The 12736-nt window shown below is 43.1% G+C and overlaps 1 protein-coding gene across 1 annotated transcript in view; it reads right to left on the bottom strand.

The window, feature by feature from the left end:
• Positions 1–12736, bottom strand: part of HS1BP3 (HCLS1 binding protein 3) — an 85665-nt gene that overhangs the window by 49691 nt on the left and 23238 nt on the right. Inside the window, exons 3-4 of the mRNA XM_030555347.1 lie at positions 2394–2601; positions 208–409 (exon numbers count right to left, since the gene is read on the bottom strand). Of these exons, the coding sequence (XP_030411207.1) occupies positions 208–409; positions 2394–2601 (410 nt within the window). The remainder of the gene's footprint in view (positions 1–207; positions 410–2393; positions 2602–12736) is intronic.

The raw sequence follows: 12736 nt of genomic DNA, 5'->3' as shown, positions 1-12736 counted from the left end.
CAGAGTCTCCAGATACTGTTGCTTATGCTCAGGCGCATATGAGCTCTTCGGAGTCAGGAAGAAGAACGGGAAAGCCTACATGTGGGCACCATAATAAAATGCTTCCACACTGGGTTTATACTGTTGCAACTCCCACTTCAATAGTGTAAGTGAATCCTGGCCCATATACTCTACGTAAAATGGCATAAACAGAGCAAACAGTCATACCTGATTATGCCAAGAGGATCTACATCTTCCTCCTCTTCCTCCTCTTTTTTGGCATCTTGATCTTTTACTAACCCAAACGGAGGGATTATGTCGGATGTCCTCTCCTCTTTGAAGAAATCTAACTCTTCATTTTCTTCATCCTCCTCCTCCTCCTCAGGAACATTTTTACCTTTCAAATCAATGACACTAGTAGATTTTGTCCCTGCAAAAAATAATAACGCATGAAGAATTGAGCACGCCAATTTAAACTCACAGCCATACTTTTTTTTGTCAATTTCTTCCACTTGTTCCCAATAGTTAGGCTTGGAGAATGTGTTCCTACCTTTACAATCAGCTATTGTCAACTATATCCAGCCATCTGGATTGCAGAGTTAGTTCTCTATATCCACTAACATGCCATTATGCACCTCTAGATCTGAAATATTTGATACTGACTTAACATATCTGGGCTGCTCTCAGGTCAAACCCCATCAGAGAGTGAAAACTAAAAGTACAATCCTGGACTACATGAAAAATGAAGTTGAGATAAGTATGTGGTGCAATTCTTCAATTTGCACACATAAATAAAAATCTAAAATGGGTAGAAGAGACTGTGCCCACTAGAACAGAGGTTCCCAAACTGTCGTACACATACCCCTGGGGGTACACAAGACATCTCTGGGAACACGTGGGAGAAACAGTATAATGGTGGATTTTATTTATTAATTATTTTATTTATTGCATTTTTACAATAGGCTACTCAGATGCAGCTTTAAAACTCTGCGGGAATTTGTTATATCTAATATGGTAATTAATTTACTTCAAGATGTACCAATGAGAACACACGGATACGCAGAGACGCTGACATACACAGCGCAAGCTTCCCAATCTCATCATTCCTCTGCTGCCAGAAAATATCTGTGAATGCCTCTGGCAAAATATTGCATACCCCTCTAGTGCTGGTCCACACAGAGGATAAGGGCCTACTACTGCTATCAGTTACTCTATTAGCTCAAGCGGCAGATGTCTGTGCAGTGTATGTAAAGGTTCCAACTCTTCTGATAATCCAAGTGGGTGTCAATCTGATGCCACAGTTTGCTTTTAAAAAAACCTAGAAAATTACACACAAAAATACTGTGTTATAAGATTATTAAGGTTGCAATGTCAAATGCCAGAATTAAGATTACCTGTGCAACCCCTTATGAGTATGCATTATGATACAGGCTTTAATTATTTGGTCACATCCTATTTTTTCCACAAGACCCTTTGCTTCATTCATTTAGTGAGCAGCTATTCAATATCGTTTTTTCTCCTCATTGTTCAGTGTGTGTTCCCAGACCTTATTTATTGCACACTGTTCAAATCCTACCACGAAGATAGAATTATTAATTTCCTCATGGGCTTTCCTATGGCATTTATCGCTGTAGAATCCATGTGCTTCAAAAACATTAATTAATTGATTTTCACAACACCTCTGCGAGGAAAGTGGGTGTATTATCCTCCGTTTACAGATGGGGCACTGAGACACAGAGAGATCAGAGTCAAAAGCATTCACTAATATTGGATGCCCAAGCTGAGATGCCTAGGACTTGGTTTTTCAGAGCATTATACAGCACTTTATATGTTCATGGCACAGCTCCCATTGACTTCAGTTGCAGCTGTGAGTGCTCTGCATTTCTGCAAATCAGACCCCAGTATCTCAGGTCAGGCATCCAGAAAATGAGAAGCACACAATCAGTGACCACTTGTGAAAAGACTGCTTTAAGTGGCTTGCCCAGATCACACAGGAACCCTGTGGCAGGGGCAAAAGCTAAATCCAATTCTCCAGGGCAGCATTCAACTGCCTGAATCATGAGACCATCCTTTCTTTTCCTGCAGTCCCCTGCTTCTTCCACTACACATCTTCCAACATCAGCAACAAATAAAGCAAGATCTATAGACAATAGCTTCCTTCGATACACAGCCCTCATTCATCTCCAGAGCAGGCCCATCCTGTGCAATGAGGCAAGGAAAAAATAGCATGTGATCATGTCATTAAAGATTGTACCATAATGCATATGCACAAGGAGGGCTGAATTAAGGTTGCACAGCAGACCTTAATTCTAGTATTTCCTAACTTTTGAGTGCTTGACTTAATATCGTTTTAACAGGTTTGTGTGTGTGTGTATGTGTGTATTGTGCGAGCGCAATATAATTATTTTAGTTACCTAAGAATTCCAGTAATTCAGGACTTGTTGCTAGTTCCAAATCTTTGGCGATGAGCCTCATGATGTCATTGAATACCACTCTTCGTTCTCGGATATCAGATTCCCCGACAAACAGAGCTTTCCTGGGTAATGGTGGAAGAGATGCCTGTGGGTAGTGGGCAATCAGCTTTTGGTGAAACTCGTCAATCTCACTGTACTTCTTAGAGACCTGTAATGAAATATGCATGTTGGATTAGTTTATGAACAGACCACAAACATGCAGGGAGTTCTGCTCCATGAAACATTTCCCCTGGATGCCTCAGTGTAAAATATGCAGTACCAAAAAGCTTTCCATCTGGCCTGGCGTCAGCTTGTCATCTTTGTAGTTTACCACACAGCATTACTGTGATCCCCTACTGTAATGAAATAAAAATCCAGCACAGTATTTAGTCAGACAGCATGGGCATCAGCTAGTTGCACACATCGAGGATCAGAACTCGAGATATTCTTCTTTGAAAGCACTGGCCCCTAACATTCAGCTAAAAACTGACTCTTTGCTGCCTGCCCTGAGAAAGGTCAGGAAGTAGGAACCTCTCTAGGCTAGCATTCTAATGGAAAAAGCTGCAGGATTTTATTCCCGGTTTGCTGCTTCTCTTTAAGCAGGGGCGGCTCCAGGCCCCAGCACGCCAAGCGCGTGCTTGGGGCGGCAAGCCGCGGGGGGCGCTCTGCCGACGCTGCGAGGGCGGCAGGCAGGCTGCCCTTGATGTTGCCTGTGGAGGGTCCGCTGGTCCCGCGACTTTGGCGGATCTTCCACAGGAGGGTCCGCCGAAGCCGCGGGACCAGCAGACCCTCCGCAGGCAAGCTGTGCTTCGGGTGGCAGAATTCCTAGAGCCGCCCGTCTTTAAGGCAGATTTAGTAGGTAGCTGCTCTACGCTGTTGGTGCCTGAATGTCTGCCGCATTTGCTAATGTACCTGATAACCAGCACAGAACCTCAGAACTTGTCATTACCTCTATTGGGAAGCAATGACTCTGAAAAAAGATTTGGGGGTCATCAACTGAACATGAGCTCCCAGTACGACGCTATGGACGAAATGTCTAATGCAATCCTGGAATACATAAGTAGGAATCACCAAGTTGGAGCAGACAGGTTACTTTACCTCTATATTTGGCACTGATGTGACCACTGCTGCTGGAACACTGTGCCCAGTTCTGGTGCTCACAATTCAAGAAGGATGTTTATAAATTAGTGAGAGTTCAAAGAAGAGCCACAAGAACAATAAAAGGATTAGAAAACATGTCTTATAGTGACAGACTCAAAGAGCTCAATCTATTTAGCATAACAAAACAGAAGATTAAGGAGTCCCTTGATTACAGTCTGTAAGTATCTACATGAGGAACAAATATTTAATAATGGGCTCCTCAATCTAGCAAAGAAAGGTTTAAACATGATCCAATGACTGGAAGTTGAAGCCAGACAAATTCTGGCTGGAAATAAGATGTAATTTTTTTAACAATGGGAGTAACTGACCATTGGAACAATTTACCAAAGGTCATGGTGGATTCTCCATCACTGACAATTTTTAAATCAAGACAGGATGTTTTTCTAAAAAATCTGCTCTAGGAATTATTTGAGGGAAGTTCTATGGCCTGTGCTATGTGGAGGTCAGACTAGATGATCACCATGGTCCATTTTGGCCTTAGAATCTATGAGTCTCTTAAGTACCTACACAGGGAGAAGATCTCAGATGGTAGAGGGCTCTTTAATTTAGCAGAAAAGGCATCACAAGAGCCAATGCTTGGAAGTCGGACTAGAAATAAGGCATATATTTTTACAGTGGTGGTAATTAATGACTGGAACAACTTATCTAGTGATCTGATGGATTTTTCATCACTTGAAGTGTTTAATTCAAGACAAGATGTCTTTCTAAAAGATATGCTCTAATTCAAAGAGAAATTATGGGCTTGATGCAGGAATGAATGGGTGAATGGTTATGTAGGAGGTCAGAGTAGACGATTATAATGGCCCCATTTGGCCTTAAAAAAAAAATCTATGAATCTATGTGAATAGATGCAATTAAGAGAGTTTGAAGTAACTAAAAAAAGTAATGCTGTACTTATCTAGCAATTATTCACCAGCTCCTCCTCTGCTGTCCAACCCCTTTGCACCTCATTCTCCTGCAATTTATTATTAGTTCTACACCCATGTAACTCCAATGACTTCAAAGGACTGACTCTCAATTTTCATTGGAATAAATAAGAGGAGAATCAGGCTCCATGCCTCAGGGTACATGAAGGAGAATGAAACATTTGTAACTGGCACCAGGATAAAAGAAAGTCCGCAGAACCGAAGCACAGGAGCAGAAAGGAACCAAAACTGAGATTTACCAAGGACACTTATGTAATAACAACCTCAGGTTAATATTATGCTGAAACTTGGAATAATCATCCAGCAGGATGGTAAGTTTAAAAAGTTTTATATTATTATTTAAATAGTGCTCAAAATGTGCTTCATGCTGAATAATTAAACCCTACTAGTCCTACTCAAAGAACATGTAATCTAAACAAGACAAGAAGAGTTGACAGAATACACCAGGAAGCCCGGAGAAGTGATTGACTAGGATTTTAGACTCACTTCCTGTGAGCACTGCAGGGGCAGGTCTGTAGAGGGATCTAAATGCACATGAACACCCAGGTAGTAGAGGTACGAAGAATAGATGGATACTCCTTTCGATAAACATAAGAACATAACATAAGTCATCTCTCTCCTGCCATCCATCTCCACCCTCTTGCAGAGAGAGGGTAAGGACACCATTACTTACCCATCATGGCTAGTAGCCATTAATGGACTTAACCTCCACGAATTTATCCAGTTCTCTTTTAAACGCTGTTATAGTCCCAGCCTTCACAACCTCCTCAGGCAAGGAGTTCCACAAGTTGACTCTGGGCTGTGTGAAGAAGAACTTCCTTTTATTTGTTTTAAACCTGCTGCCTATTAATTTCATTTGGTGACCCCTAGTTCTTGTATTACGGGAATAAGTAAATAACTTTTCCTTATCCATTTTCTCCACATCACTCATGACTTTATATATCTCTATCATATCCCCCCTTAGTCTCCTCTTTTCCAAGCTGAAAAGTCCTAGCATCTTCAATCTCTCCTCATATGGGACCCTCTCCAAACCTCTAATCATTTTAGTTGACCTTCTCTGAACCTTTTCTAGTGCCAGTATATCTTTTTTTGAGATGAGGCGACCACATCTGTACGCAGTATTCAAGATGTGGGCATACTATCGATTTATATAAGGGCAATAAACAGCATCAGCAGAGAAGTGAAAAGAAGAAGGAATGACCACACTGGTATTCTGGAATCACTACACATTAATCCTTAGCTAAGTGCCTAGGGTGATCAGATGTCCCAATCTCGGGGTCTTTTTCTTATATAGGCTCCTATTACCCGCACCCCGTCCCGATTTTTCACACTTGATGTCTGGTCACCCTGTAAGTGCCACAAGCATACAGGAGACGGTTTCATACCAGAATCCCTTCCAAAATCATGTGAGTGTGAGAGAGGGGCCTGGTCTACACTTAAAATTTATACTGGGATAGTTATGTCAGTCAGAGGGTATGTAGAAAACCACACCCTGTAGCTGATATCTGCTATGCCAACAAAAAACCCAGAGTAGATGCAGCTATGCCAACAGAGAAGGGTGCCTATCAGCTGCTTGGGGAGGTGGTGTTCCTATTGTAAACTCTATGGCCTGAAGCCTATGAGAGAAGGGAGGTAATTGACTGAGCTCTCTGATGCCACCTGCTGGAGAGCAAGGGGAGCTCACTGAGTGACGAAGACCAAGAGTCAACCTGGTCAAGAAACTGCAAGGTCATACTAAGGAGCATCAGTGTCATGGACATCAGCGATGGCCCTTTGTACTCTGTAGCTGAGTACTGTGAACCATTATGGACCAAAAGTAGCCATACTCAACTTGTTAATGTCCAACTGAACACTGCAATGTAGTGCATCACTGGAACCCTCAAGTCAACCCAACACCATTGCTGCCAGTGCTGTCGCACATTGCTCCCCCAATCATTCACCGCAATGCCACAACTCTTTGAGAATTCCAGTGGATCATGGAAAACTAACGTCTTCTCATCCACTGGGACCTTAACAATATCCCTCACTACCTCTTGAGATCACGTAAGCCCTTTTGGACCCATGCATTTAACCTTCAACAATGCAACTTCAACTCTGATGACACCTGGAAAGCCGAATGAAGTTCCCAAGAAGTCACAAATAAACACCTTGTGAAAGACCCGGTGCAGAAGATCCCTGGCTTCGGTCTCCCAGGAAACTCTTGGGTAACCCTAAACCATATCCACACAAACCATGGCAGATATGGATACTTGCTGCACAAATGGAAAATTAAAGACTCTCCAGCATGCAACTGTGGTCACACAGAACAGACCATGGAATATACCACAACTCATTGCCCACAAATACGAAGGAGGCATCACAGCAATACATTCTGCTACTGCAGACACCATTATCTGGCTTAACTATCTTAATGTAAAACTATAGTTGTTGCTCTACATTTACTTCAGCCAGAAAAAGAAGATGACTGAGTGAGGCAATACCTCATCTGCTGGACAGCAAGGGGTGTCAACTGAGACAGTATCTCATTTACATATAAACAGGTAGTTTGGGGAGACAGGGGTATAATTTGACCCAAGTTTTGTACCTGGGGCCCATAATTTTTGAGATTACCCTGTTGGGACCCCACCTGCACAAAGCCTGGACAATGACTGGGTAGGAATCACCCTGATTAAACTAATGTTTGCCGGGGTAGGGTAAGAGGCCAGGGACAGACAGACCCAGGGGATAGAAATACAAAGGCTGGACATGCTGTGCTGGGAACACCTTGTTAGGTGGTAGGGACTCTGATGGATTCTTAAAACCACTGAAACCCTTGTATCTGAAATTGCTGTGTTAAGAACTGTCATTGCCTTACATGAGCAGAGCTCACCAAAGGTTCCTACCAGTGGCAAGCAGAGGCCAGAGCCCAGCCGCAGTTCTGGTAATCTGAGAAGCAGACAAAGCAAAGTTGGAGTTGGGCCCAGCCATAGCATCCAGTAGGCAAAGAAATACAGCAGTTGGTTTCACCCATGTCTGTTACAGCTATCCCCATACTCCATTTTGTTTTTGTTCTCCTCCTGTGGCCGCTCTTCCCTGGCTGTTAAGTTGTTTACCAGGGCCACTACCCTTCTCAAAGGGAGGGCCCCTTAAGTTGTTTAACAAGAGCCATTGCCTTTCTCAAAGGGATGGCCATTTATGCTGCGTGCTATATGAGACCACTGCCCTGTTCAAAGGGTTAGTCCTGTTATCACCTCGTTGAACCTGGGCTCGGTGTAGGGCAGGCAATGTCCAGAGCTGCAAGACTTATTGTGTTTTTAACATCCTGGGCATGAGTCATAGGCCTCATGTGCTTTTGAGTCACCTATTGCACAGGACTCTGCCCAGGCATGTCTCTGTGCTCATCTGCAGTTTTTCCCTGTGCCTCCTCCCCCGTGACAGAGGGAGTCTATCAGGATTACTGGTGGGAAACTGCCTAAGTTTGCCTTTAAAAACAGACATTTTTGAAACAAACATCAGAAAGGTTCCTGCATTGCTGCCTGGTCTGATCAGCCAGGGGTTTTGGGGGGTCCTTTCTCTGCTCTCGTTTTATTTTTGAGAGTACCCCCGGTTTTTAAAAAAAAACCCCACGAAGAACGAATTGCTGCCTGAGAGATCTCCTGATTATCAAGACCGTACCGCGCCCTCCTTGCTTCTTCTGATGTTGCTGCTGCTTCTGCCTTTGCTGCTGCCTTGGGGACTGGTAAGAACCTTTCCCTACTTTTATTTTATTACTTTAGCTGCTGGCTCTGTTTCCCTAGCACACAGACTCAAGCTAAACCTTGGTCTGTGTCTTAAAACCTCTCTTTAACTCCGCGGCGCTTTGCTGCTAAAAAATAAGTTTGTGCCGCTGCTAAGCTTTGCTCCTGTGGGCTTTGCCTCGGTGCTCTCTGCTTTCAGCTGTATCCACCGCTGCAGCCACCATCCCTTGGCCTCCTTGGGAGCTGGATCCTGGGCACATACCACTCTGCCCTCTGTAACTTCCCCATAGTATAAGGCGCACCATAGGTTTTGTTTTTTTAGTTTAATAAGTCATAGTTTGTTAAGATTGTAGAGCTTGTAAGTTTCAACTGCCTTGTTATAGTTTACTGTTTTGTTGCTCCGTAGAGTTGCTTGTTATAGTTTTGCTTAGAATTGTGATATTTGTTGTTTTGCCTAGTCATTGGTTAAGATAGATAAGGTTTTTGCTGCTTAAATTCGTCTTCCCGCTGTCCCGATCTCTCCCTGAACTTTCCCGTGTCTGTTTTTCCCCCGCTCCAATCTCCCCCTCTGTATACTTCTCCGTGTCTCCGTTATAACCCTTTGCTGCTTTTTCCCCCGCATCTGCACTCTCTCCGAACTTCCTAACTCCTTGCTGCTTCCCCCCCCCGCGTCTGCATCACCCTCCGAACTTCCCAAAGCCCTTGCTGCTTCTCCCCCTGTGAAACTTCCCAAACTCTTTGCTGCTTTTTTTTCCTTTGTTTTTGGTGTCCGCTTGTTGCTTAAACCTCTCTCTAGCCCTTCTTACACTTCTCCGCTGCCCCTCCCCTACCGAAGATCACCATCACACTGCTCCGTTTTCCTTACCCTGCAGGGCTTCAGAGTCTCTCGCTGTTTCCAGCCGCACTCTCCTCTCATCAGTTGCCACTAATCATTCACTCCCCTCCCCACTCCTGTTCCTTGACCCAGCCTTTAGGTACACTCTTGCAGATTATCTGTTATCCTAGCCTCACTAATTAAATCATTAATTTTCTTTTATACCATTACATTGCATAATTTCACTTATCACCCATATTGTATTATTGCACTGTGATTCACATTTTACTTGTAATTATAACACCCCATTGGTTGCTTCCACTTTTCTGATATACTTTGTATTTGCATTGATACCATTGTGTTACATTGTGTATAAGGCCACTGACCACTTAATACATTCTGTCTAAGATTGTTGACCATTTTATATAGAAGCTACCATTTTATTTTGCATTTCTTTTTGATACGCTTATTGACTGTACTGTATCCCATTGTGCTGAACCCCACTTACTGTACCCCACTATTAGAACTCCCTACACTGTTCAATGAGAACCCCCCCATCATTGTCTATTGTAAACACCCTATACACCCCATCCCATCGTATTTCATTGTCAAATTCCCACCACTTCCTTTTTCCTTTAATAAAGAAATTAATTGGCACCCCACCTGTGTGGTAATTGCTCCCCAAGAACCCATATACCTGCAAGCAGGGACAACCCACAGGTCACAGCTTCTAGCAGCAGAGTGAGAGCAACAGAGTGCACTAAAGCGAGAGCAGAGGAATTTGTAGCAACAATCTGTCAGCTCAGCGACTCGGCTGAGATCTGCCTGTCCTAGGTGCTGAAATCAATAAAGCGAGAGGGGTGGTGGAGCCCCAGAGCTGCCTACAAAACAGGGATTCTGATTTTCCTGAACTCTTGGAATCACAGACTGTAAGGGTGGAAGCTGGGGAACCATGAACCGAAAGTGAGAGGCTGGAAGGCAGAACAAACTGCATCAGTCATTCAGGGTCCAATTGTTTGTGACTGTGACTTATGAACCCTGGGGTAAACGGTGATGGAAGGTGTAAAATTGTAAATATTTGTCCCAGTCAACCTGGCCTTTCCCTTTTTCCCTCCACACCCTCCCCTCCCACATACCCTGCCCCGCAATGAAGTTTATTTGTTTAAACATCTGTGCTTGCAAGTGGGTACAGATTTGCCTAGCAAAAGGTACTCAGAATGGTTATAGATAGTGATCACTTGGTGGATGTTCGAGCTAAAAATTAAGAAACTGCAGAGAATCCCCTAAAATAAGGGTCCGTCCCTTGTTGCTGCCTAAGGCCGCTGGTAGAAGGGTTATACTTTACCAGCAGAACTCCTCCTTCTGTTGGCATATGTTGCATCTACACTGGGGACTGTGACATAGGCTCTGCAGTGTAGACATAGCCAGAGTAGGGACAGAAGTTTCCTTGTTTCTTCTCCAAAAAAACAGATATTGCTCTTCAGTGATGTGCACAATATGTCAAATGTAGAATTAACTGTAATAAGTAGTTGCTCTTTCATATTAGTTTAATAAATTAACTTGCTAATTCATAGAACTACTCCCCACCCAAATATTATACTCAAATTCAAAACTGAGCATTAGGATGAGACAAAAAAAACTTAAATATTACTTTTTTCTCTTCACCCCAGACAATGTTAATCTTCCAATGAAAACCAAATGTACACATTTTTCATAAATCTCAGTTTGTGTTTAATTACACTATTGAATTTAAAGCAAATGTGCACCCTTGTACACTATTACTAATTAAACCATTGAAAATCCTGTGGGCTTCCCACAACAACCAACCATAATGTGCAATACAGCACACAGAATGTACTAAATACTCTATCCCAAGCTTATTAATTTGCTACCTGAAAGTCTGCATGTTACTACACCATGCAAAATAATCTGAGACAGTGCTTAAGTGCCCTCTGCTGGAATAGTCTAATATCTAAAATATCTTTTTTTATTCTAGCAAATAAATAAAAATCAATACTATTAATCTGTAATATGTGGTTCAAATGATTTTCTCTTATTACCTATGATTCTTCTAGGCCCCGATTCTGCAAACACTTATACACGTGCTTAACTTTACTCATGCGAGTAGTATCCTTTCGCAGATTCTCAGATGGTGTAAACTGGCATAATTGGCTTAAACGTATTTCCATGACAGAGGTCCTATTTACAACATTCATTTTGAAAAGACAGCATGCACTTTAGGAGGAAGGATTTTGTTGCTAGAAACACATAAATAAATGTATGAGGAATAAAAACATGCTGAAATAGCTGGAAAAGTAAGAAAACTGCCCGGAAGTTCAAGGTGGAGACTGAAACTTTGGCTCCAACCCTACAACTGATACACATGAGGAATCCCAGTGAAGTCATCAAGATGTATGTGAAGTAAAGTACCACCCCCCCCCATTCCCCGCTACTGTGACAAGCTAATTTAAAGAGCCTGTGTAGGCAGTTAATTGAATAAGGTCCATTTGGGCCTGATAAAAAGCCTTCAGGGCTCAGTTTCAGGGAAGTGTTCTCAGAGAAACCACCTCTCCAAAACAGAGGAACTTCCAGAGACCACAGGCCACCAGGAGGGGCGCTGTGCAACCCTGAGCCCAAAAGGGAGAGAATTCTGGCCAGAGAGCCCAGAACTGAAACTACAAGCCCCAAGAAGGAGGAGGGCTGGGCAGCCCGATCCCATGGGGAGAGACCTTATTTCAAGGTTATTTGGATTTAATAAAGTAGTACCCCAGTCAGGGGAATTTTGTCTTTCATCCCCCTTTGGGCTGTGTGTTGTTAAGGGGCCCTGAAGCAGGGAGTGCCTGCAGGGCCTCATTAGGACAGGCACACACCACGACAAAGCCCTTGTCCCAAACTCATGCTCTTGTGCTTTTTGTTCACAAGGATTTCACTGAGCAGAAGACATAGTGTATCCTTAACCCACTGCCCGACAGCTTTCTGAGTGCTGCTCTTCATTTTATAGTATTTTACAGTATGCACATTTGAACTGTGTTTTCCATTTTTAAAAAGCATTTCTTCATACTACAGGAAAATGGACGCCTGGCATTGTGGCCTTTCAATTGAAACAACAGCAGGCTTTGAAAGGACACAAGAGAAAACAAACAAATAATCGCTTTTTACAGAGATTTCAATCCCAGGTTGCAAAATCAAGCACTCAGAAGAGAAGAAGTTAAGATGTAATTAAGGCTATCCCTGCAATCTTGTGCCTCAGTATTGTCATATGCTATATTTTCCACCCTGCCTCATTAAGTGCAAATAGGATGAGGCTCAATATTTCTTTTCAGCAACCTGTGGCCCCACGACTTATTTACTGCACACCAACCAACTGCTGCACTGAGTGTGGAATTGTTTTACTACCCTGTGACGGTATTAATATAATCTGGGACCATATAGAACATGGTTGCAACCAAGGTCCTGTAGTGGCACTAAATCTTATGTAAAGGGGTCATATGAAGGGTCTAAGACCAGGCTATGGGTTGCTGGTTATGATTACGCTGTGTGCATGTGTCATTTTTTAGTTTAAGTTAGGAATATTGGCTTTATACTGTCCGTACTTCAAACTTATTCATAGACTCTAGGACTGGAAGGGACCTCGAGAGGTCATCGAGTCCAGTCCCCTGCCCTCATGGCAGGACCGAATACTGTCTA

Source organism: Gopherus evgoodei, chromosome 3, assembly GCF_007399415.2.
Source record: "Gopherus evgoodei ecotype Sinaloan lineage chromosome 3, rGopEvg1_v1.p, whole genome shotgun sequence".
Lineage (NCBI taxonomy): Eukaryota > Metazoa > Chordata > Testudines > Testudinidae > Gopherus > Gopherus evgoodei.
The sequence above is the reverse complement of the archived record's forward strand: the minus strand, read 5'-3'. Positions and strand labels throughout refer to the sequence as shown.